Raw genomic sequence first — 27,048 nt, 5'->3', positions numbered from 1 at the left:
GTGGCGACACACTTTACGAGATGCGACGATAACAGCTCCGGCGGCACGCTTCTCCTTCTTGAGTCGCGCTTCCAGCTCCTTGCGACACGCAGTCCCTCAGAAGGCCCAACAACAGCAGCGGGCACTTCCAAAGAACTCTGGGGAGCTGGGGGGGTGAAGTCTGTTGTTCCTGAGACTTCAGCAGGAGGCAAGCTCTTTTCCAAGCCCTTGGAGAATCTTAACAAGTTGAGCAAAAGTACACACAAAGTTCCTTTCTCCTCTCTTTGGCAGTAAGGCAACCACTGCAGGCCAATCCCCCAGTTTTAGGGATAGTTTCCTCCTCGGCTTCTTCTGGTTCCTCCCTCAGCAGAGGTTCTTCTTGTTTTCCCAAAGTGATCTAAGTTCTTGGGATCAGTGTCCCAATATTTATACTCCGAAATCCTTTGTCCTCTGAAGGCAGAGGGGTCTTTGCCCAGTTCCTGAGCACTCTGTTTACCAGACCTCTCCTTTCCTTTCACAGTGCAGGGCAGAAACATTAGACGCCCCACAGGAGGTGGAGCCAGCATTGTGGAAGGCAAGTACAGCACTGGAGCACTTTGTTGACTGGATTCCTTCTCTTTATTCACTGTGCAGGGCAGAGACATCAGCCGCTCCACAGGAGGTGGAGCCAGCATTGTGGAAGGCAGGCACAGCCCTATTCAGCTCCCAGGTGCAACTCCTCCCACCCATCTGGATGCAGATCTCTCTATTCACCACTGGGACACCTCACCCTGTCTCTTGCAATTCCCCAGCCCGGTCACTCAAACTCCAGACAAAGGAATACACACAGCCTAGCAGAGGCAGGTTTTAATGGTTAGACAAGAAAATGCCTACTTTCTAAAAGTGGCATTTTCGAACACAGAATGTTAAAACGAACTTTACTAAAAGATGTATTTTATCATCCTGAGTTCAGGCATACTAAATTCGATTTTCCACCATGTTCCCTGAGTCAGTTAGGATTAAAAATGTAATAACCAAACTGCCCATTCTGGCCTATGGAGAACAGGTAGCCTTGCAATAGTGAAAAACGAAAATGGCTGTAATTCAATATTGGAACATGCCACACACTCCAGGGCGTGTCCTACCTTATCCTTACAATGCACCCTGCCCTTGGGCCTACCATAGGGGTGTCTAATATGAAGAAAAGGGAAGGTTTAGGGACTGGCAAGTGGGTGCACTTGCCCAGTCAGCATGACCGTACCAGACTGCACGCAGGCTCTGCAATGGCAGACCTTAGACACATGTTTACAGGCTGCTTCTGTGGGTGGCACACCCAGTGCTGCAAGCCCCCCAGCAGCATTTGGAGTACAAGCCCTGGGCACTCCTGGTGCACTGTACTAGGGTCTGACAGATAAACCAACCAATCATGGAATCACAAATCTTACATGAATTTACATTAGGGAGCACTTGCACTGTGGCACTGAACAGCAGTGGCACAGTTCCCTGAGCAGCTACCACCAGCAAAAACATACATGAGGCTCAACGAAAAATGGAAGGGAGACTCGCGCCAATGTGCCAGGTCTAACAGCGAGGTTCCAGAATTTTATTTGAAATATATACTTCTACATCTAAAAAGCAAATGGTACTCTCACTGATGGTATGAGTGAGCTGGATGTTGACATTGTTGTTGTTTAAGCATCTTATGAATTCCTCAGCACTTTGTTTATCACCCTGCCAGATTAGAAACAGATAGTCTATGAACCTAAAGCACTAAACATCACTCGTATCCTGTATATATGACGGGAACTTTTTCACTTGTTCCTGTAAAAATGAGTAGATGTATATTGAAACATTTTCTGTCAATCTTTGAATAGTAGAGATTATTGGTCTGCTGGGTGGGTTGGTACTGTCTTTGTTTTTTCGGAATTAAATACATTACGGGCAATGTTGGATAATCATTTTTTAGGAATTTCAGTTCATCTTGGTTGATCAGGCCACTACTTTTCCATGCTAGTAACTTTGCGTGTAATTCATTCGGCACTGTTTTTGTTGTCATTTTGTTGCTGATCCTATAGCAACTGCGGTCTCCTAGCTGTTTTGACGATTCTTCCATATATAGGGTCTTTGGCCACACGACCACGTTGCCTTCTTTATCTGAATTGCATACTACCACATTTTTATTTTCACGCAATTTCTTAATTAGTTGTTGGTATTTTAGTTGATATGCATTTAATTTTCTCTTTGTTGCTTGTGTTTTGAAGTTTAGAGTTCTCACCTCCCTTATTAGAATTTAATTGAAAGTATCAATAGAATCTCTTGTTGACACTGGAATGAACTTCGATTTGGGTTTGAATTTGGTTTTTGGTGCTGCGTTGATATTGACTCCGTGACATGACATTAGTAGTTGTGTTGAGTCTGGATGCAGGAGCTCACTAATCTCAGTTTGTAATTCATGAAGATCACAAAACAGGCTCACATCGGAGGCTATTAATGATCCTTCAGTCTCATTTATTGATTGTGGAACTGTGCAGGTGTGTGTGTATATATGTGTGTGTATATATAGTATTTTTTTAATGTGTAATTATACATATGAAATTTTAAATCTGGAAATATTTTATTGCATTTTATTAAAAAAAATAAAAATAAAGCCATATATATTTTTCTGAATGTGATTGGGTTAGATTAGGTGTTTGGTATACATAGTGCGAGTATTGATGTGAGCGGAATACCTAGGAGAATAGACTAGTTTTTTAGTTCATAAGAGTGATGGCATTGTTTGCTGCCCATCCTCAGATGTAAAGTGGACACTTATTCCTGTACCTTGGATCACTGGCTACTGAAGGCGGCCTCGACTGAGTCCGTCTTATACCACTGCTCTTTAGAGGGATCATTCTGGCTTGGACGGAAGAACTGACTCCTGTATGCCTTTCCTCCGCTATCTCGTCAGCCTTGGTTATTGAGGAATATCAGGACAGACCCGGTTCAGTCACTCATCACTTCTTTTGGACCTGGAGAGTGTGGTACCCAATGCTCCTGGGCCCTAGGATATTTCCTCCAACATCCAGTCTCTGCAACACGTAAGAGTTCTCCATCGAGTCTCCACAACTTAGACTTCCATGCGTGGAGATGGAGTGGAGGCATCTGAATAAGTTTAACTTACCGACCAATGTGGTTGATGCCATCCTTGCAGCTAGTGGCCTTTCAATTAAGTCAGTTTGTACTGAGCACATGGACAAGTTTGTCACTTGGTATGGTACCTAAAACCCTTACGAGCTAAACATTCTGATTTCCTTTTGTTAGTTCTTTCGTTAGCCAAACAACAACTTTTCTTGGACTCATTTCAGCCCTTTCAGCCTTCTGGTATGTTTACCTGACCAAACTTTGCTGATTAAAGCACAAGAAGTGATGCGTTTATATTCGAAAGGGTTTGATGCACCTTTCTTCTACGCCGTTTTTGATGCCTTGGTGGCACCATAATCTGGGCTTGATATTTCTTGTGTGCGTGCAATTTGAGTCGATGAATAGCTATACCTTGAGACTTGACTTTATAAAACATCTTCCTCCTTGCCATTGCTTCGGTACACTGCGTCAGTGAATTGAGGGTGCTGTCATACAACTGGCCATACTCTATCTTTTTTCTGGACAGATTGGTGTTGAGAACATGAGGAGCACGCTTTCACATTGGCCAATTGATCACTGCCAGCATTTTTTGCTCTGCCTCATTGCTGGAAGGAGGACGAGTGGCTCAATTTTCTTGACCACAAGACCGCTCTTAACTTTTATATCAACCGCACAAAGGTTTGTTGGGCAGATGATCAGCTCCTTGTGGGATCTTCCAGGTGTGAAAAAAATGCAGGGCAGTGAAATGGAGGATGTCACAGTGGATAGATTTCTGCACCTAAATCTGCCATGCATTGGCTAAGAAGCTGTCCCCTGAATGCCTGAGGGCACATTCACCCAGGGTAATGGCCTTGACAATGACATTGGCAAGAGGAATACCTGTTCTAGGCCTTGAAAATCAGGTAAGACGGAAGGTCAATTCGCATGTTCAGCTCTGCAGGACATTTTGGACAGAGTCTACTCCCCAGACCCTCCACCTTTGGCAGGTACTGCTGTGGCAGTGGTCTCCAACCGTTTTTGTAATATGAGCTACGTATATTATTGAAAATCATCCTGACTACTAATGGTAGTGTTATAATAGTGACCACATCTGGCAACATGATGTTGTGGCCACTATATGCAATGCATCAGACAAGGTTGCCAGCAGTAATGTAACCAGCATTGTCAATGCTATTACGGTCAGTCTTTAATAAATCTTGCATGATAATGTGAAGCATTACAAGTAATTTGCATGGAAATAGATATGTATTTGTGTGGAAGCAAGGCACTTTAGAATAATATTGGTGCAGGTTAAAAGGTCTGTTGACAGCTACACTGTCAAGCAAGACCTAAAAATCCATGTAGGATAATGACTGCCATCCTCCCATCTGTGCTGCTGCCATGGGAAAAATATCATAAATTATCTAGTTGATAGTATTACAATGGGTGTGTGCTTCTGAAAGTTCACCCTGAGGCAGCTGAATAAATAAAATGATCACAGCTGTGTGAGCAAGCACTTTTTTGTGGAAGCACACCACTTCTGCCCAATCAAAACATGTACTCCTTGCTCCCGATATGTGGGCGTGGCTAATGCCTTCCCTAGCATTATTCGCATAATTGTCTGGTGTTAGTTGCGCTATCAAGCCAGACCATAAGAAGACTTTGCCAATAGCAAATGCATTTACATGGATAACATGTAAAAGCCTGGGCTGCAATGCCCCTGGCCCCATGGTAATATTAAATGTAATAAGCATCCACAACACCACATTGTTTATCTCTCAAATATCAGCTTTAAAACTATTTTGGAAATATTAAGTTCCATTATAGACTCTCTATTTTGGCACACATATAGCAATTAAGCCAAGAGTAAAATCTAATATGGTAAGCTGGGCTGCACACTGGAGAGTCATTTACAGATCGCTGGAAAGCTTCCAGTAGCTTATGAGCTACTTGTTAGAGAAGCCTGTGCCATAGTTCCTATTCTAAAGATCAGGACTCAGCAGTTAGGAGTATGCATTAGAAGAAATTGTTATTTACATTTCAGTAGCACTCTTTCTGGTATATTCTTTATCTAACTGCGGATTCCTCACTGCCCTTCTACCTCCCCAATCTGTACAGTTGCCTCTTTAAAAGTTTAAAATGTCCCGTTACACATCGGTGCGCTGTCACTCACAGTTTGCCTACGCTCTGTGTCTAAGGTCTTGTGAGAGAAAGGGTCAACAAGCGGTCAGTGTGCTGGGGGACCCATATGCGTTGTGAATTAAAGGCAAGAAACTGAACACAACAAATTATTCTTTTTCATGCAATGATTGAAGTTAATATGCTTTGTTGATGATTGCGTGTGCTGATGATTATTAGCTACTTTGGGAAAAACCTTAGGGTCCAAGATTGGATAGGGTGATTCCCGTCCCCTTGAGCACCGCTGATGATTACAGCCTACATTACAGGAACTGTACGTAATTTTATGAGGGCAAGGAGCATCCTAGTACAAATAACACCCCAGTAGGAAATTTAATATAGCAAGAAAGCAGTTCTTGCAGAGCAGCAGTCCTACTTCCTGGCAGAATATCCACAGGTCCAGAAGTTTACTTAAGTGGTGGTGTCGGAAGTCCAGTTCTTCTACCCAGTGTTACCTTTGAAGTGGGGGAGACTTCAAAGAAATGCCTTTCAAGTGCATAGACCCCCTCTCTTTCTGCCCTGGCTCCAGACTCACTCCAGGGGTTATTCAGCCCTTTGTGTGGGGACAGGACACACCCTATTCAGGTGTAAGTGAGGCTGGGTCCTTCTCCTCCTTCCCATCTTCTTATGATGACCCATCCAGTCACACTGAAGCGCCCATTGAGCGTGGCTGTCTAGGGAACATACACAAGGGCCAGCTATCAATCACCGCAGACAATGAGACAGGCAGCAGGCACCAAATAGCTATGTCAAGTCAAGTCAAAAGATTTGTATAGCGCGCTACATACCCAGAGGGTCTCAAGGCGCTTGTAGAAGGGTGGGGAGTTACTTGTCTAATATCCACGTTTTGAGTTGCTTTCTGAATGCTAGGTGGTTCTGAGTAAGGCGAAGGTGAGTGGGAAGTGAGTTCCAAGTTTTAGCTGCTAGGTAGGAGAAGGATCTACCTCCCATGGTAGTTTTGTTGATGCGAGGTACATTAGCAAGGGCTTGGTTGGAGGATCGTAGCTGGCGGGAGGGGGTGTAGAAGGATAGTCGTGTGTTGAGGCATTCGGGTCCGATTTCGTAGAGTGCTTTGTGTGCGTGGGTTAGGAGCCGGAAAGTGATCCTCTTATTGACGGGGAGCCAGTGGAGGTTTTTCAGGTGATCAGAGATGTGTTCTTTACGCTGGATGTCTAGTATGAGCCTGGCTGAGGCGTTCTGGATGCGTTGTAGTTTTTTCTGGAGTTTTGCGGTGGTGCCGGCGTAGAGGGTGTTTCCGTAGTCCAGTCGGCTCGTGACCAGAGCGTGGATGACTGTTTTTCTAGTTTCGGTAGGGATCCAGCGAAATGTTTTTTTGAGCATCCGAAGAATGTTGAAGCAAGATGAAGAAACGGCGTTGACTTGTCTGTTCATCGAGAGTGAGGAGTCCAGGATGACGCCCAGATTCCGTGCGTGGTCCGTCGGGATGGGTGCTATTCCAAGGGCCTCTGGCCACCAAGAGTCGTCCCAGGCGGAGGGGGAGGTACCTAAGATGAGGACTTCTGTTTTGTCTGAGTTCAGTTTCAGACGGCTGTGCTTCATCCATTCGGCTACTTCTTTCATTCCTTCGTGTAGGTTGGTTTTGGCCGTGTTAGGGTCTCTGGTGAGTGATAGGATCAGTTGAGTGTCGTCGGCGTAGGAGATGATGTTGAGGTTGTGTTGACGTACAATGGCCGCGAGGGGGCTCATGTAATCGTTGAAGAGGGAGGGACTGAGTGAGGACCCTTGAGGTACGCCGCAGATGACTTCAGTGGCCTCTGACTTGAATGGTGGGAGGCGGACTCTCTGGGTTCTTCCGGAGAGGAACGAGGTGATCCATTCCAGTGCTTTTCCTTGGATTCCGATGTTTTTGAGGCGCTGTAGAAGGGTGCTATGGCAGACTGTGTCGAAGGCTGCGGAGAGGTCGAGGAGGATGAGGGCGACTGTGTCTCCATTGTCCAGTAGAGTTCGAATGTCGTCTGTTGCTGCGATGAGGGCGGTTTCGGTGCTGTGCTTGGCTCGGAAGCCGGACTGTGAGGAGTCGAGGGATTTGTTGGTTTCGAGGAATGCGGCGAGCTGGTTGTTGACAGCTTTCTCGATGACTTTGGCCGGGAATGGAAGGAGTGAGATAGGGCGATAGTTTTTGAGTTCGGTGGGGTCAGCTGTGGGTTTCTTCAGGAGGGCGCTGAGTTCGGCATGTTTCCAGCTTTCCGGGAAGGTTGCGGAGTTGATGGAGCAGTTGATGACGTCTCGGAGGTGCGGTGCAATAATGGAGTCTGCTTTGTTAAAGATGTGGTGAGGGCAGGGGTCTGTGGGGGATCCTGAGTGGATAGAGTTCATCAGATGGATGGTGTCCTCAGTGGAAATTGGCTTCCAGTCGTTGAGGATGTTCGGGGGGGGGTGGGGAACCTGTAGGGGATTGGGAGGCTTGGACTTCTGGTTGGTTGTCGAAGCTGTTGTGGATGTCTGCAATTTTGTTGTGGAAGAATGAGGCTAGGGAGTTGCAGAGGGCTTGAGAGGGGGTAATGTCGTTGGAGTTGGCTGAGGGGTTGGTAAATTCCTTGACGATGTTGAATAGTTCCTTGCTGTTGTGGGCGTTGTTGTCTAGACGGTCCTTGAAGGCTGCTTTCTTGGCATTTCGGATTAGTTGGTGGTGAATGCGGGTGGCGTTTTTGAAGGCGTCCTTGGTGCTGGTGGTTGGGTCTTTTTTCCAGGCCTTCTCGAGGGAGCGACAGAGTTTCTTGGATTTCTAAAGATCATCGTTGAACCAGGAGGCCTTCTTGCTGCCTAGTTTGATTTGTCGTTTTTTCAGTGGTGCTAGGATGTCGGCGCTGTTGGATAACCATTGGGTGAGGTTGGTGGCTGCTTGGTCTGGGTTTGAGGAGTGGGCGGGGGGCTTTTGAAGAAGCGATGAGGAGATCTGGTTGATGGTGATTTTGTTCCAGTTTCTTTGCAGAGTGGGTTGGGGGTGGTTGTTGGATGTGGGCTTGTTGTAGGTGAAGTGAACGCAGCTGTGGTCAGTCCAAAGGAGAGCAGTGGAGTGGCTGAAGGAAACATGCTTGCTGGAGGTGAAGATAGGGTCGAGTGTGTGACCTGCGATGTGGGTGGGGGTAGTGACAAGTTGTTTAAGTCCAAGGTTTGCGAGGTTGTCCAAAAGGGTGGTGGTGTTGCGGTCGTTGTTCTTTTCAAGGTGAAAGTTGAGGTCTCCCAAAAGGATGTAGTCCTCGGAGGGGAGTGCGTGTGGAGTGATGAAGTCCGTGATGTCCTCACTGAATTGTGCGCGGGGTCCTGGTGGCCTGTAAAGGAGGGTGCCTCTTAGTGTGGTCTTGGGGTCGATGTGGATCTGGAAGTGAAGGTGTTCAGAGTTGCCGAGGTTGACGTCTGAGTTGGTTGAGATACGGATGGATTTCTTATGGACGATAGCGATGCCTCCTCCTGTGTGGCCGGTACGGTCCTTGCGAATGATCTTATAGCCTTCCGGGATGGCGATGGTGATGTCTGGGGCTGAGGAGGCATTCATCCATGTTTCTGTTAGGAAGGCGACGTCCGGAGAGATGGTGTCGAGTAGATTCCAGAGGTCAGTGGCGTGTCTGTGGACCGAGCGGGTGTTGAGCAGGAAGCATTGTAGGTGGTTGGGATCGGATATCTGTTGTGTGTTCGTGGATGCGGAGTTGTTCTTGGTGCCGTCGAACTTGCAGGAGTAGCAGGAAAAGGGTCCATGGGTGTGTCCAGGAGCGGCTTGGACGCAGTTGGGGGAGCGGCCAGGGTTGAGGGCTAGGAGGGTGGTGGCATCGTAAGTAATGCGGGAGGGGTGGGCAATACGGGGACCAGGGGGTCTGGCGCTGGGCGCGGTCCAGGCGCGGACGGGCGTAGACGGGCTTACCTTTGGCGCACCTTCGGCGCGGATTGGGCGCGGTCGCTGCGCCTGAACGCTGCGCGCGGGAGCAACTGTCATATATGGATAGTGGAGGGGGAGGGGCGAGGGCGGCTCAGCTGGGAGGCGGGGCAGGCAACAGAGGACGACAACAACAAACAAAATGGCAGCGGAGGGGTGAGCACAGCAGAGCGCTTGAGGAAAACGCGCAATCAGAGGGAAAGTTACAATGGCAATTTAAAAGTGCATACAAAGCAAAGCGGCAACCTAGGCAGACTGCAGGCAAAATAATGAGGCAGTTTAGAATACAAGGGAAACACAACGATACCAAATGTCGCCAGGGACACTGGGGAGCGACCACTCAGCCCAAGAGCGAAGAGCGAGTCACCCGCGAGTCTAGCTAGAGCTAGAAAATTCCAACGTTCCAAAAGTGGCATTTTCAGAATTGCAATTTAAAATCCAACTTCACCATAAGCTGTGATTTTAAATTGTGATTCCAGAAACACCAAACGTAAAGTCCCATCTCTTCACAATTGGGAATTACACTTATAACATGTAATAAGGTAATCCCAATGTTTTCCTCTGGGGAGATTGGCCTTGCACTAGCAAAAAAACGAATTTAAGAGTTTTTCACTTCTAGGACATGTAAAACCTAAAAGTGCATGTTTTACTTTTTAAATACATTGCATCTTGCCCTTGGGGTGCCCTGGGACTACTCTCGGGGTAACTTATATTTATTAAACATGGAAGGTTTGGGCCTGGCAAGAGGTTTATATTGCCAGGTCAAGATGGCAATTTAAACTGCGCACACAGGCTCCGCAATTACAGCCCTGAGATTTGTTTGAAGGGCTATTTAAGTGCTGCAGGTCCGCTACTAGCATGTAATTTACTGTCCCTGGGCACATGTAGTGCACTTTATTAGGGACTTGTAAGTAATTTCAATATGTCAATTGGGTATAAGCAAATTAGACTGTTTTGAGGAGCGAGCACAGGCACTTTAGCACTGTTTAGCAGTGGTAAGGTGCACAGAGTCCTAAAGCCAACAAAATAAATTTAGCGAAAAGGAAGGTAGGCAAAAGGTTTAGGGGTAACCCTGCAGAAAGGGTAATTTCCAAAAATGCTGTTCAACACATCTCTGAACCAGATATCACATTGGCCGTGCAACGCATCTTCAACGCGGGACTCCACAATTCGTCGCTCCAGGAATTAGGGTACTCTTGTTGAGCAGACCTAACTGTGTCCCTGTAGCTGGCCCACGTTCTATCACGGTCGGCCTGAGCTTGTGACTTTGTCATTGTGCGGTGCAACCAGATAAGATGACCGCAGTTGGCGATGTGTGCTTTATGGCTCTATTTTCACTGAAATGCTTAGATTTTCATATCTCCGGGTTTACTGATTAGATTTTTTGTCGTTTTGGTCTTAATTTAATACATTTTGCTCTAGTTTTTAAAATCGGTCTGATTTTTCTTTTGTTATGTTTCACTTGTTCTGTTGGAAGCAATGTGTAAAGAATTTATGCAGCACTTCAACATTAAGACTGCTCTGTGCAAAGCCACCAGAGGGTTGAGCAAAGTTAATTTGGAGATTGCTTGTGACTTCTTTACCCTGACCAGCATTGTGGTTGCTGCTTGAGCAGGAGTTCACCCCCCACAACAAGCAACCCAGTTTTGGCTTAATGCAGACAATCCATTTTTTAAGCCCTGACTAACTTCCCTTTTTAGGTCTCGCTGAGGCAGCGCATGCCCTGCTCTGCGAGACTATTAAGTTAGTGGCTTTTCAAAGTGCTACCACAATCTTTTCCTGGCCTCAAGCTTGTGTTCACGAACGCGTGCACGTGCGCAGCCGCCATGTGGCTTTCATGGCTCATTAAGCCTTTCTCTCCCAAGCGCCTCGCTCTGCCCCTCCCCACCGAAATTAAAACACTGATTATGGGTACCCACATTGCTTCGAAAAGACCTATAACCTTCCGAAGTAAAGGAATGCATATTTATATTGTCTCTCTGCATGTGTTACCAAGATTTTCTTAGAGCTGCCCGCCTAGAGACTGTTGTAATGTTGTTGAAGTGTTTTCCTCTGGGCTCCTGCTGGATCATTAGCTAAACTGGTAATTCTGTATTTATTAACATTCTGCTTAAGATGTCAATGTAATGTCATAATTTCTGCTTATTGTTTCTAATACAAATTGTTTAAAAAAAAAAATCTTAGACCGAACACTGACCTACAGTGTTGATTTTGTGAATTGCTTTTCTGTTATTGTAAAATTAATTGCCAGCCACGGGAAGACTGAGCATTCTAGTCCACACACAGTTTAAGAAGTACGAAGTGAATGAAAGTGTCAGAAAACCGTCCCCGCCTAGCAAGAAATTAACAGAGGTGGCTTATTTCTGCATACCTTTTTTATTAGAATGCCCTTCCTGGACGAGATCTAAATAGTCAATGTACTGGTGAATAGCTAGCTCGTAAATAAAATACTTAGATTTCCGCTTTATTTTTTCTCTTTTTTATGTCATTTATTTAGGGATTCCTTTACAATCCGTATTTGAGGCGCCTGTCCACCAGTTACCCTCTTAAAGAAAGGATTTGTGTACATAACTATGTTGTACGGTCTTCGAATACCTGAAACAAGCATACACGAACACCTAGCTTCGGTTTTCTCGTTACAGACTATTTCTGACATTACGAATCACTGTAATAAGAAAATGTGGCATTATATTTCGCTGCATTCTGCTATTCCTTGCTGCGCTATTTAAGATGACGTATGCTTGTTTAAACAGAGGAGTCGTTTACAAATGTCTTTACTTGGCATTGTCTTCCTTGTGCGCAAGTTCCCAGATAGGTTGAGCCATATATGAAGCTCTGGCCCGGAGACTGCCCTTTATTCGCATAGACGTTGCAGCGCTCGGGTGTTCAGCTCAGCAGGTGCTGCTCACTCAGGCGGAAGGACCTCACAAGGAGCTTTCACGTCGGCTGTTACCTGAATAGCATGAGTTTTCGGCGATCTAAGACGCGTTATGAGTCAGCATGAAAATATTAAACTTAAATTTGTTTTTGTTCAGGTAGCTAGTGCAAAATCCAAATGTTGGCCATGCTGGCTGGATGTGTGCCTTGGGGTTTAGATGGGAGCATCTCTCTTGTGTCTTTTTTTTATGCAGCTGCTGAAATTTTTTGGTGGTTTTTGGCACCTCGGTGTACTGCGGACCGTAATTTTTTATGTGGACAGCATCACTGTGGGATTCAGTTCAGCTTGTTGTATTTGATTTAATGTTGTGCATTTCTAACACTGGTGCCGGAAGTCTGTGAAATTCTTTCAATTTGAGATTCCTGTGTTCATATTAACCATAATCAAGGGAGTAATAACACCACACCCATTAGAATATTTAGTTTTCTTTTATTTTCTCAACGTAAAAAAACTCTTATTATATAATCATAATGCATAATGTGCTTATAGAGTAATTTAAAGATTGGCACCGTGCTGGCTACTTTGTCCATAGTGGTATTAGCTTCGGGAGAAACTAGCATTTGGCATAGCCAATAGGGCTCGCCTTTGGGACCGTACAAGTGTTTAGCCATGCAACACTTGATGTTGTTGCACCAAGGATATTGTGCTGCATAACTCAAAATTTATAAGGTCCCAAAGGCTAGACCTATTGGCTATGCCAGTGCTTTTTCAATTTTGCTCTGGTCATCTGGTATTTTTGACAGAACAGTTCTCGGTTGCACAATCCCTGCTTAAAAAAAATTCAACAGTCTACAGTGACCTTGGCTACACTTTGTTAAATGAAAAGTATATGGGCGAACATTTTTATAAAATGCAAGAAGGGCAGATATGGGGTGCTGCAGTGAAATGAAAGCTATTGGCTTTATGTATGCTTCATAGCTGCAGAATCATTTTTAAATATCAAATGTGGATTGAAATTCTGTTTTGCTAACTTATAATTGGAAAAAAACTAGCAAGATCAAATTCACAGCATATATGTAAGCCCTTATGAAACAATTAAAGGATTTACCTAGAATTCTTAAACCATGTTTCAGTCATGGAATATAATCTGCCTAAAGCTTGGCGACCCTGTTTAACAAAAGACAATACATCTTTCTGACTGATGCCCTGTCATTCAAATTTAATTTCCTGTGACTGAGCGAGCCTGCTGCTGGAGTGTAAACTAAATCCTCTATATAGACTCTATGTAAACTTGAAAGTATGGGCACTTCTAGGTGTAAAACTAATTTGGTTTGGACCTTATTTGGTTAACTGTATTTTTTTTTTTTAGGTCGAGCATTCAAGACCTCTGGTATATACTTTAATATATAATTATATGTACTTTGTGGGCTCTGGAGATCAGCCCTAGGACTTGTCTGCTTCCGCTTAGGGACTTTTTTCTGTTCAACTGCCTCTATTTAACTGTCTTGATAGAAAACGACCAGTATAGGTCAGTAAAATACCAGAATTGCTTTCTGCTTGTTCAACTGCCTCTATTTAACTGTCTTGATAGAAAACGGCCAGTATAGGTCAGTAAAATACCAGAATTGCTTTCTGCTTGTTCAACTGCCTCGATTGAACTGTCTTGATAGAAAACGACCAGCAGGAATCAGTAAAATACCAGAATCACTTTAGCATTCTCTAGATTCCAGTCCATAGAAATTGTCTTCTATGAGCACCCGTAGACAATAATATTTTTTTCAAATCTTGTATTTTCAATGATATGACCACCAAAGGCCCTGATTTTATATTTAAAACAGAGCTTTGGACTAACTATCCCATTTCCTGCTGAAAGGCAATATTTCACTCCATGTGTTTCCATACCTGGCATGTCACGCAGTTTGGTGCTCTTACTTTCTCTCCATGTTAAAGAACAGTAGATGTTTCAGCACCCAGGCTAATGTGCTGCATAGCTCAATACATATAAGGTCCCCAAAGGTGAGACCGATTGCATCGCATGTGCTTGTTGTTAGTTGTCACATTAATTTATTTTTGGAAAGTCGTGTTGCTGAAGCCAAGTTTTCAAGTGTGAGCCAATCAGTTCTCACATAAACTAATTTACAATTTGAGTTGTTCATTGGGCTTTGTGGGATCTTTAGCCACAGCTTTCAAAAGGTTTTGCCTATATTGGGTTACAGTGATGGTTCATGATTGAACAAGGATATAGTTTTTTTGGGAGGGGGAATCTTTTATTTTTTATTTTATTAATTAAAACAGGCTGACAAAATCTCAGAGTGCATTACATGTATACATAATTAACCCTTTCAATACATTGTTGTTCAAAGTAGTGTTCCAGGCCAGCACCACATTTAGATCACATCCCAGCTTCGTCAGGATATCTCCTCATTTACCATAACTGGGACCGACAGTCTGTACATGGAATGCCTCTATGCTTAAGGTACATCTACATCCCCTGGCTCATCCCCAGTTATGGCCCCTTCTAGGCTTCTATATGTAGCCCAGGGGGACCAAATGTTATCACATTTTTTTCTTGCGTCTTCTGCTATCATATATCAATTTCTCCGGCTTGGTAGCACCAATCAAGGTCTGCCTCCTATGAACACGGTTATAATTGAACTTGGGGTAAGGGTAGGGTCACTGTTAGTCTGAGGTTGACAGATGTAGTTAGGTGTGTAGCATTGCTGGCCCTTGAGAAACAAATCCTAGTGCTATCTGGAGTCAGACATCCTTGAATTGATCCCTGCAGCAGGAGTCTGGGGTCTGCTGTCTTGTGGCTAGGAATTTCTCCTGCAGGTGACACATTGCTCCACCTCTGACCCAACCCTTTTGCACAGCATTTTAGGACCTTCCAACATAGCAACTTGAAGTGGCCTGTTGAAAGAGCTCAATGAGAGCATGAAACCATGCCGCTATCTGCCACAGCTGCCTGGTACTCTCCCTTATAAACTTCAGATAGACTCCCCTCCTGTGTTTGGCTCCACCTTTGTTTCGCTGTGAGCAAGGATTCACAGGGCAAGTGTAGTGTGAAAGGTAATTAGCACATGCAGATTCCGTCTCCCTTCCCTCTCCTAGCAGCAGACCTAATTATTGTCTAATGACTATTGTGTGAGGAGCAATTTGATTCACCATCTGGCCAAGCAAGAGGAACAAAGGCCTGGAATCTCATTCGAACCTGGGCCCTGGAAATATGACAAATCCTAGAGCACTAGTAGTGTAGCTATGAAAAAAGTGACATTCGTTTCTGCACTCTGGGTTCATTTTTGTCATATGATCAGTGTCATGCTATTTTCTAGGCCTCAGAATTGTGAAAGTTTAGTTTGATGCAGATTTCGCCCACTGTGTTCAGTACAGCGAATCGCATCCATTTCAGCACATGCTCATACTAGTAAAGCCTACTCCCAACACCAGTTATTGAAGGGTCTCTTCTGCAGGCTACCTGTACGCTGATACCGGGCTGAGCTGCACGGTCATTGCACACACTCAGCCTGCGTATGTGCAAATACATCTCAATACTTGTTCCTGTGCATCCAGCCCAGAGACTGTTACTCTAGCTGCTCAGCAGCAAACCTTATGTTAAAAGGCGGACAGTGGTTATCACATCCAAAACATTATAACAGTCTACAGTGAGTGGCGACTTCGGTAGCGAGACTCACAGCAGAAGTCAATAAATCAGGTATCTAAATAGCGGAAAGTCCAGAGGTATTAAATGCGTGGAACAAATTTCTCCCACACATGTATTTCTATACTTTTTTTTAAATTCATTGTCACAGACATCAGTGTTTGTTGTTCTTGCCATACCCTCAACCACTCGATGGATCTTTACACAATAATTCACTCTTTGACAAGTCATCAACCTGGTTTACCATGTTTACATCCTATTCCCTCCCCGCAGGCATGTAATAGCCTCCCATTCTGCAGGAACTTGGGGTTCTTTGGAACTTCAGCATGTGCCACAAGTCCTTCATCACCAGCGTTGAAAATGGGGAATATCTGCCAGCACGCTGATCACATGCCAGCTGAACGATTACAACCGCTTACAAATTGTAGTTCAAACATACACATGCTGAATTTTGTTGTCCCTTTGTTTTACAATTTTCACGACTATTGTTCCACCAACACTATACAGAAAGGCTATGTGCTGAACCCGAGGCACAGTGGAGCTGCTAACCCATAGTCAATTGTAATTCAGCATCACATAGCTTGCATATGCTGCCATGCTTTCACCTGCAATATACGTGCAGCCAAACCTCAGTATTGCATACTGTATATGTCTCATCTTTTGAAATTATGTATCCATATCTTTTGAAATTATGTATCCATTTCTTGATCAATATACCGGACTGCTGTTCTTATTTGCAATTGTTTGATGTCTGTGTACACTACTTCTTTTGGAAGTGTCCATCTACCCACTGTCACAATTGACTCACCACTGAGGGTGGAAAGTTACATTTCATAACTTTTATTTTGTTGCTTCATTAATTCAGGGTTGATAAGGATTATGGTGATAAGATGGAATGTTTTCATTTTAAGTGAGTTAGGAATTGGAAGCATCTGAGAATATACATTTTTATAGTTAATTACATGACAATTTATCTTCAAGTTGAAAAAAAATGTATTTCTGAAATTTAAATTGTGGCTGATTATGTATGAAACTGCTATTTTGAATTCATGAAATAACAGAATGCGATTTTTGATTTTCTTTTTTTTTTTTTTTGTGCCCCCTGTCCCCATGCCCCCGATTCTCCCACCCCCGCCCCTACTGTGTCAGTTGTTACAATTGGTATATTTCAACTGCATTTTGTGTACTGCAGTTTTCTAAACTGAGAGCTGGAAGTTCTGGCATTGAAAGATAATTATTTGGCTTTTTTGTTTATTAATGAACAATTGATACCTGTGTACGTTGAACAAATGGAGATATCCCAAGTTCTAACAATGTGTTTCCTTGTTTATAGAGGAGCTCCCTCATTGGGTACTCTCAGCGATGCAGTGCTTGGCAAACTGTGAGTATCTGCTAATCATGCGTGCTTTAACAATGCTTGTCGGTTATAAACACCGTGTATATGATGCAGCCTGATCATTGTTGGGTCTGTTGTGTGGGTGTTTCAGAAACTGAGTTTTCCATTACTGGCAGGGGTGGGACTCCTCTGGTTGAAGCTGCAGTGCTGTTTGCTGAGGCACATGGGATTGTAATACGGCTTTGAGGTTTTAACAGAAGGGCACTAACCCTCATTTCTCCTCCAGGGTAGTGGATCACTTATTATGTTATTATTTATCATTTGTTAGGCGCAGCGTATCATCCCCGAATGGATCTCTTGGCGCCCTATCAGCAGATAAGTTTGCAAAGCAATGCCAAGGTTAAAGATTGAACAGCCAGGTTTTCATTAGTTTTCAAAAATGAGTTGGATCAGAGCAAGAGCAAATGTAAAGCGCCAGCTAATTCTAGTGGTGAGGAGCCCTAGTGGTGGGGAGCCAAGAAAGAGAATAAGCGACCGCCAAGACTAGTTTTATGAATAAGTTTGGTACACAACAATAGCTGTTCACTGGATCTAATCTGTCAGGCTGGAATATAAGGCTGTAATTTACTTTACAAATAGCATGGTCCTCTTCCCTGCAAGGTTTTAAAAACCATACAAAAGAGTTTGAAAAGTGTCCGCTTTTTTACGGGCAGCCAATGAAGGAGACGCAGTAAGAGTTCGGATGGGGAACGTGGAGGAAGATTGAGGGCGAGGCGCGCCGCTGTGTTCTGCACCACCTGAAGCGTGGGAAAGAGGCCTTCATTCATACCGACCACTGGGGAATTCCCATAGTCAAGGCGGCTCACTATCAAAGCCTGGATCGAGGTCTTCCTAACATGTAAAGGGGCCCAATGAAACACCTTCCTAAGCTTGCGCATCGGGCCTAAACACGTGCCCGAAATGGTTTTAAAGTGCTCATTCATTGAGAGATCGTCATCCAGCAGGACACCTACGTTTTTAACACATTTTTTGGGAGTCTGAGGAGGTCCCAGTTCTGGTGACCACCAGTCTGGAGACCAAACTGAGGGGGCTTTTCCAAATAAGAGAATCTTTCTTATATTAAGTTGAAGAAGGTTAGCTGTCATCCATGCCACGATCTTTTAACATACAGTTTTTTAATTTAGCCTTAGTAAGTGATGGATTAGTGTCCATAATGGTGATCAATTGCATATCCCTGAATCTTTGTTTTCTTTTTGTAGCACTGGTATGGCTTAACGGGATCAAATATAGTTTTGTTGAGCTGGATGAACTGCTGCATGCTTATGTTGTAGCCTTTTGCCTTGTTGTACCTACTTGATAGCCCTTGTTCTAGGTCTGACATTGGGGAAAGTCAAAGTCCTCTGGTAAGAAATGCAGAGCTCTCTTCTGTGCCTCCATTTTACAGTTTCACTTTATGCCTACATGTCAAGTCTAACTGATGCTGATGAGCTCCCACATGCTTCTGAACACCCAGAATCTGGGAATGTCAATGTTTACTGCTCTTATCCGCAAGCTTAAATGAAGATGTCAATAAGTAAATACACTCCTTCAAATCCCCAAATGCGTTTTTTAGTTAAATGTCTTATCCTGAGATACCATCTTCATCAACTCCCCTTTCCCTCCGCTTCATTTTTGAGTCCGGTCCAAAACCCAGCATATGGTTCCTGGACTCCATGCTGTCCTCCTATCGGAGTGCACTGTAATAGTAAAGTCGTCCTCCTGTGGTTTAGTTGCTTACTGTAAGAAATTGGGTTATTGGTTGAGGAGGTCTGAGCTATTCTTAATCAACAGCCCAGATCCTTTTCAGGGTGAGCAACAGAAGTCACTAAATTAACTAGTGCTTATCCCCCTGGTAGCTTGGCACAAAAGCAGTCTGGCTTAACCTAAGCCTAAGTGTTCATGCAGCATTGAAACAGTCATAAAGTGAAACACAACAGAAGTAAAATTCCACTGCAATTTTGAACAAATAGAGAAGAAATAATCAATGAAATTACATCAAAACTAATTAAATCAAGTCAGTAGAATCAGGTTTATGAATTTTTAACGTTTTTAGTGTAAAATAGCACCTAAAAATCAAAGTGCCAACTGTGGGTATCTGGTTGCACAAGACTAAGGCATAGTCAAAAGTTGAGGCTGACTGCAGCTGAGTGCATTGGTCGGATACGTGAGATGGAGTTGGCCTAGTCTCGGCTTACCTTCGAACTTAAAAGACATTTTGAAGAAAAGTTCCTGAGAACTTTAAGTTAAATGAGAGGCAAAAGCAGGCGTTGTCCAAGGAGGAGACGTTGTCTTGGAGACGCTGGATGGAGTTGCAGTGAAGATTTTTACCTTTGAGCTATTTGGAAGTCGAACATATCCAGCGTGACAAAGCTGCAGGCTGTAGCTGATGAGGGCTCCACTAAGTTGGATACCTTTGCCGCGAGGTACTGCTGAGGAGAAGAAAATAGCGAGAGCTACCACAAAGTCAGGCAGGTAGGTCCTAGTCTTTTTTTGGTTCTCAGGGCAACTTTTAGGGTTTGACATGAGCAGTACCTATAACACAACTTCCAAGGGTCTAGGTTAGGGGTCCACTTAGGGAGGTAGGACCTACTCCAGCAGAGGCCAGGTACAGCGTTCAAGGTCTCAGGAACTTATGTCCCTATAGCACACACAGTAGGCCTGCCAACTATCCCTTTGAGTCACTTCTGCTGGTTCTGGTTTCAAGGTGATGGTCCTGTATATCCTTCAAAGAGCAAAGGAGGTCTTTAGCGGCAGGGCAGTCCTGTGGAGGGGGGGAGATGGGTCCAGGCAGCCCTTCAGAAGTCTTCTACAGGTCCCGGAGTGTACTAAAGAAGTGTTCTCCGGGTCCAATATTTATACCTGATTTTAGTTTTTGAAGTGGGAAGACTCTGGGCTACCCCCACATCTGGTTCTGGAAAGTTCTTCTCTTCTCCTGCTAAGGATCCAGAATGTTTGGGTTATAAAAGGCTGATAAGTTAATTTCTGTGTGCTGGAGGCAAGCCAAGCCAAGCCATTGAAGTATAAGTGAGGGAGGGAAAAGCTCCACTCCAGCTATCCTGGCAGGATGGCTCATCCTGCCTACATCCAATCCCTTTTGTCTCACTCTCTGGCAGGAATACACAAACCCCAACGGCAGAGCTATACAGTCATGTGAACCAGGACACTGGCAGCAGGCACCAAATGGATAGGGCAAGAAAAATGCCAACTTTCTAAAAGTGCCATTTTCAGAAGTATGATGTAAAATCAGACATTACTGTTAAAGAGGATTTTAAAGTACAATTAATTTGAGTGTAAACATTCCTATCTGCTCCTAATCAAAAGTTAGCACTTATTAAATATTATAGGATAACACCATGTTATTCAATGAGAAACCAAGGCCTTACAATAGTGAAAAATGTATTTAGGATTTTCTCGCTACTGGAACATCTGGAACATGTAAATACACATGTCCTACTTTTTAAATACAATGCACCTAACTCTATGGGCCTTTAGGGCTACCTCAGAGTTTAACTGATATGTATTGAAAATCAAAGTTTATGCCTGACAAAAGGTTTATTTTGCTGGATGGAAATGACAGTTTAGAACTGTGCTACCGACTGCTGTGGAAAGGCTGAGATATGCTTCGAAAGACTAGTTTAGGAAGTGGCTCAATGAGTGCTGCAGGCCCACTACCAGCATTTCATTTACAGACCCTACGTACATTTGGTACCTCTTTACTAGGAAATTACAAGTACCTTAAATGTGCCAATCAGGTGTAGGCCAATTTTAACATGTTTAAGGGTGAGAGCGCAAGCATTTTAGCACTGGTTAGAAGCTGAACAGTGCAGAGAGTCCAAATGCCAAAAAAAACAAATTAATTAAACAGGAGGGATGAAGGAACAATGTTTGGAGGAAGACCATACCAAAGATATCAGGTCTAACACTCCCAATGGAGAACAAGCCAACCTTTCAGACTGAAATCTTACAACCTAAACCATCAACTACTATGCCCTTACTGCTCTTTATTGAGACTCCTACAGGCCTTTGTGGCTACCTTGTAAAACCTGTTTAGCTCCCCCTGTGAGCCACCCACTTCTTTTGTGCCCGACCCTGTCCCTGGGGGCCTATCCTTCCTGACACAACATCTGACTCTGGACAGTCTTGTAGTTCACGCTTTGCAAAGCAATACTTTTCCCACTGCTCTTCCCGTTAGGAAATCCAAAAAGATTGATGTTATTGGCAAAGGTTTATCTTCTGTCCGTTTGGTTATGCCTTCTTTCAGTTCTATATATTTATTATTAGGCTGTTAAACGCTAGGACAGCTGTCCTTTACCTTTTGACTTCTGTGGGCCCTCACTTGATCATTACTGGAATCTGGCGCCTGCACTGAGTCATTATTGGAATCCAGTGAGCATGGCCTAAGTTATTTGGTGGTTTGAACCACACACAAAATACACAATTACGGAAACAAGTGTTTCTAAAACAAATGCACAAATTATTACATTTTTTAGTTAATTCACAATCAAATATCGAAAAAATCTGTTTCAGTTTGACTGAGAAAGCTGTAGTTTTCTAAATTCAATTGAGGCCACCCATTGGCCATACCATATTCTGTTTGTTTCACTTCTACAAATCAATCTGAGGATGCAAACTTATTTTTTTGCCTCTAATTTAAAATTCCTTCACATTCACTGAACATTTTAAAATGTTCGTTTTTTCTTCTTTGTTTATATTTTCGTTATTAATTTGTTTATATCCTTTAATTTTCGAGTGCGGACCCAATGAGCAGACGTTGTGGACCACATGGGTTCCCTGGATGACAGGTTAAGAACCACTGCTCTTGGACATGGAGAGTGGTATCTTTCCTGTTCTACAGGGGGGCTTTTTGTTGTCATTTGTTCAAACCGTACATAACAGCCAGGATGCAGCCAAATACATCCTTAGGGGCTTTCTTGACACTACAGACCTTCAGGTGTGACATGGGCGCTAGCAGTGTTGTCAGAGGACATGCTGAGATGCGTGCTTCTGAGTTCTCCATTGGTGTTGGATATCATTCGTGAATATGCCATGTAACGGACCCACCCTCTTCAGAGGGAAGATGGATTTTGGCACTGGAGCAGTTAAGGATAGTCTGGCCTCAGTCTCCTCCCTGAGCTAAATTTACCTGATTTCCAGTTTCAACACCGGTACTTTACTTTCTGGGAGGTACTAAAAGGTCTTTGCCTACAGACCAAGTATTTTTATTGCTCCAGAAGGAAAGGTGGTGGCAGAAGCAGTAGCCACCAGCAGATGTAATAGCCCTCATCGATTTCACATCCACAGCCACACACCGCTGCTTCAGTTCCTCATTCAATGTCTTGTCGAACCGGCAGCATAATCAGATTTTCCCTGCAAAGCTGGCATTCATTTACTTAGGATCTCTGCTTTTATATCCATCACAACACATATTGCACCAATTTTTGGTCAGATAATCTTGCCACCATCTTACCCAGTGAAGTCCAGAGTCTACTTGCCAAGAGTACGAACAAAATGGTAGCCATTGTGAAGAGGGTCACGGTATATTACCCCCGATCTATCTTATTCTATAAGTAGGGGGGTGTAGGCTGATATTGGATCTCAGGCTTTCATTTGTCTTCCCCTGGAAGAACTGTCTTGGTTCCTGGTGCTTCATGCCCCATTGGCACGTTCAAACTCTGTATTCAAACCTTCACCTTTAATTAGCCCTGCACTGTAGGTGCCTCTCAGACAGTATCATATATCCGAAGAGGCAGCCACGACCTTCAATGGTGGATGGCAGATTCCACCATAACATTCTGCCTGCCCCATTTGGAGCTCATGGTAGTGAAAGATTCTCTATCTCTGGGCTGAGGAGGTCAACTGGATGAGAGGAATATCAGAAGCCTCTGGTCTACGGTGGAGCATCATCCTCTATTAATCTTCTGGAGCTGTGGGCTATCCTTCCGGCTCGCAAGGTCTTTCTTCCTCTATCAGGGGCCCGTTGGTTCAAGTTCTGACAACAGGCCCATCCTGTACAGAATCAAGTTCGGCACTTTTGGGTCCCGTGCTCTTTCAGGAAGCAATGAGGCTGTGATGGTTGGCTAGATCTTCATGATAGTGAGTGAGCACAGCACCAAGGGAATCTGTCAGATTGTATCCAGATTTCGGAGCCGACTGCAAAAGATCTGCAGTGTTGGCAACTGGACCAGCACTGGGTCAATGGCAGACACTTCTCCTTACTCCACCTGGATCTGACGGTGACCCCAGATGCATATTTCTGTGCTGAAGAGGACATCTGGGAGAGTTGGAGATCAGAGGCTTCTGGTCTCCGATGGACATTAGACTCTGCACCCGTTTGTTGGAGTTGAGGGTGATTTGCTTGCTGTTGAAGCCCTTCCTGCCTCCTCACCAGAGAAAGGCTAGTGCAGGTGCCCACAAAGAACACCACAGGCATGTGAAACTGCAAAAAGCAGGGTGGAGTGGCATCTCTGGTCTCGTGCCAAGAGTCTCTACACCTCTAGAAGTGGCTAGCCCATCAGAAAATGTCTTTGGTGAACCACCTGGTTAGATCCCTAAACACCAGAGTGGACAAATTTAGTCACAGGCGCTTAGTGGATCACAAATGGCAGTTGTACCCCGAGGTGGCAATGGTTTCTTCTATCGATGAGGAGAACCTTCACTAGATCTTTTCGCCACACTGGTGAATGTGCCATGTGAGCACTTTCACTTTTTGCAATTTCCAAGGCAGCTCTCTTTTGGAAACACATTCTGTCTAGAGTGGAGATCAAAACTTCTGTTTGCCTTCGACCACTGACTCTTCTGTTCTGAGCTCTGAAGTAGATCAGGTTCACAGGGCCCAAGTCATCCTAGTGGCACCAGATTGGATCAGTAGACTGTGGTACCCAGAACTCCTGGGCATGAAAACTTCTCTTTTGATCAATCTGCTGCTTCGAGAGGATCTACTGTCACAGCAGCAGGGTGGGCATTGTATCCGAGCCTGCACAATTTGCATCTCCATGCTTGGAGATTGAGCAGCAGCAGTTGACATCCTTTGATCTTCCACCTGGAATCATTGATGTCATCTTGATGGCATGGCGGCCCTCCTTGAAATTGCTGTATGCCAGTCGTTGGCATAGATTTGTAGCTTGGTGAGGCACATGAGAAGCTGACCCTTTACAAGCCAAGTTGACTGAGTTTTTTTGTTTGTTTTGCCCCTGCCTATCAAGGACTTGCTTCTGGCACTGTTGAAGGCTATTTATGTGTTGTTCCAGCTTTTTTTCAGTTTCTGGATTGGCCTTCTTTATTTGTTACCTGTTCTGATGAGATTTTTGAAAGAATTGTTTTGCAGCATGAATCTTTTTCTGGATTTACATCTGTGCATTATTCTGCCATCTAATATTTGGGTCCGGAATTGTGTCTGCATTTGTTTTCGTGGGCTTCGTTGACCACCATTTGGTGCTAGTTCCTTCTCTTGTGTGATGTCAAGTGACGTCAGGCGATGCCCCGGAAGTTCCTGTTCGTGGGAGCCATCGTCGGGATCTTTTTATCTGCCATTGGATCTGGAAGCAAGGGGAGAGGCTCCAAATTTTGGGAGAAGATTCCCAATATTTCCCAAACATTTTGAATTTTTTGGGAAAAAAACCGATGAACGAGAAGGTATTGGAGAAGGAAAGGGACTTCTGTCCACGAAACCCATAGGGGGACCCTGTTAGAACATCTCACTACACACGTGGACTGAGAATGTGGCAAGGTAAGGCACATGGAAAAAAACACTTAACGTTTTGCCCAAATTTCTAACACAAGTTCACACAACGCGATCCTTACGAGGTCTGTAACCTCTGCCTGCCAAGGGACCACAGGGACGAGAACTGCGAGGTCTGCGCCGTATGTGTGTCAAAGACTCTCAAGGCACGACAAAAGCAGAGAAAGGAACATCGCACCGCAATGTACAGCCAGTAACAACAGCTATCGCTGAAGTACTTGGGTGTCTTAAGTGACGAAGATGAATAGGTTGCGGATGCAGAGTGAGGACATCAAAATCCTCAAGGGGGACGCAGAGAAATGATGCTTCAGAAAGAAGACTACCAAGGACGTCAAAAAGAGACCAGAAAAGTTAACAAAAATCCCTCACCCTTCGCATACCAAGGGCCTCGAAAAGAAGTCGCAGAAGGCAGCCCAGGCGACGAAAAAGACTATGGCTGAGGGTCAGCTGTGACCAAAAGAATCCCATACTACCAGGACTTGAACTTGTATCTCATTTTCAATTGTCACCCTTTTTTGAGTTCCTGCACAGCTCTGCATTAAGGCTTTTGACATTGAAAACTATCTCTGTCATTGGCATAACATCATCTAGGTGTGTGATTGAACTGCAGGTTGTTTTGGTCAACCCACCTTCTACAACATTTTTACAGTTAAGTTGCTGTTGAGGACCTCCGCTAACTTTCTATTGAAAGTGGTCTCTCCATTTTGTCGGGCAGGCTATCACCCTTCCGGCATTGTTTACCCCACCCCATCCCTTTAAGGAGGAAGTGCGACTTCATCGCTTAGACCCAAAGAGGGCATTCAGCTTTTTATGTTGATCACACCCAAAAACATTGGATGAACGATCAGCTCTTTGTTGCTTTCTGCAGGGCAAAAAAGAGAGTGACAGTGCAAAAGCAGACCATCTTCCGAATAATTGTTCAATACATAAAGACCTGCTGTGCACTGGTGAAGAAGTAGCCTGTAGAGGGCTTGCAGGCTCATTACACCAGAGCTAAATCCTGCTAGCACTGTGTTAGCACGCAGAGTACGTTGCCTTGACATTTGTCCGGTGTCTATGTGGGTCTCTGTATAAATGGTCACGAAGCACTAGTACTCGAAAGTCTGTTTCATGTCGAATAGCCTTTTACCTGGAGAGGAATTGGCAGGTACAAGAAACCATCAGAAGAACAAGTTACTTACCTTTGGTAATGCTCTTTCCTATGTATACTCTATCTAACCATAGATTCCTCACTGACCTTCATGCCTCCCCTTTCTATGAACTGGGATTCCTTTCCATTGTAGAGCTCTGCACATTATTCAAGCCAATCTGCTGATAGGCTCTGTGTCCGAGGGTGTGTGCAGCCTAAGAAAGCACTTAGGGTCAGTAAGCATAAATGGCTCTTGTATGCAGCTCCGCTTGCCACTTCCGGAGTCGAATGACGATGCAGAGCCACTCAACACCCCCTACAAGCGCACACAGGTACTGCTTTAAAGTTTACTGGATCCTGTCTAACACCTGGTCACAAGGTAAGGAATCTCGGGTCTCCACAAGAAAGCATTTACCGAAGTTGAGTAACTTGTTCATTTGGCAACGTCATTCCATAGTTGCCTGGAATTCCGGACATTAAGCCAGGGATAGTATTATTCCAGGAAAGGTAGATTCCTGCCATGCATTCCTATGATGCATCATGAATTGGCACCATAGTGTAAGGGTGCAATTACCAGCATATGATTAAACCACCATTGTGCCATCAATGTGCATAATACGTGAAGAATGTCCACAATCTGTCAGTTGTTTGTTTTCCCCAGAAATAGGCACCTTCATCTGCCGTATGTAAATTTTGGATTTCCGATTTTAGCTTTGGGAGGGCAAAGGGGTGAATGGGTGTGTTTGGAGAAACGTGTTGCTGTGTACCTGGCGTGTCGATGGCACAGTTCAGGGCATTCGCTTGGGTGTGCAGTTGGCAGGTGGATGTGCCTCTGGTAGGTTGGATAGATAGATTGGTGTGAATGTGCCTCAGTTGGTTGAGGTTGTCTGATGTGCCTGTGGTGAGCAGTGGAGGAGTCTGACAGGTAGGCCTTTTGTTGCTCGAGGAACAGGAATTAAAAGGTCTGGCCGGCTGGGGGATGAGCAACCAGTGGGTTCTCTTGGGGGAATAGGATGTGGTCAGTAGTTACTGGTGCATTGATTATTGTCAACTTCCTATCTGGCTGATGGATTCCTTTCTGTTTCACCCCGTGCTAGAAGTGCTGTGAGAGGGACCATTTTTGCAACATGGGAAGCGCTAACT

General features: G+C 44.5%; 1 protein-coding gene across 2 annotated transcripts in view; it reads left to right on the top strand.

Annotated features, from left to right (window-relative positions):
* The window catches only part of DEPDC1B (DEP domain containing 1B), a 274,836-nt gene that overhangs the window by 100,399 nt on the left and 147,389 nt on the right, over positions 1-27,048 (top strand). For both annotated transcript variants that reach the window (XM_085631495.1, XM_085631491.1), the window contains exon 6: positions 16,997-17,044. In XM_085631495.1, coding sequence (XP_085487621.1) covers positions 16,997-17,044 — 48 coding nt within the window. The remainder of the gene's footprint in view (positions 1-16,996; positions 17,045-27,048) is intronic.

This window comes from Triturus cristatus, chromosome 2_1, assembly GCF_964204655.1.
Source record: "Triturus cristatus chromosome 2_1, aTriCri1.1, whole genome shotgun sequence".
Taxonomy (NCBI): Eukaryota; Metazoa; Chordata; class Amphibia; order Caudata; family Salamandridae; genus Triturus; species Triturus cristatus.
Note: the sequence above shows the minus strand (reverse complement) of the source record. Positions and strands in the feature narration are given on the sequence as shown.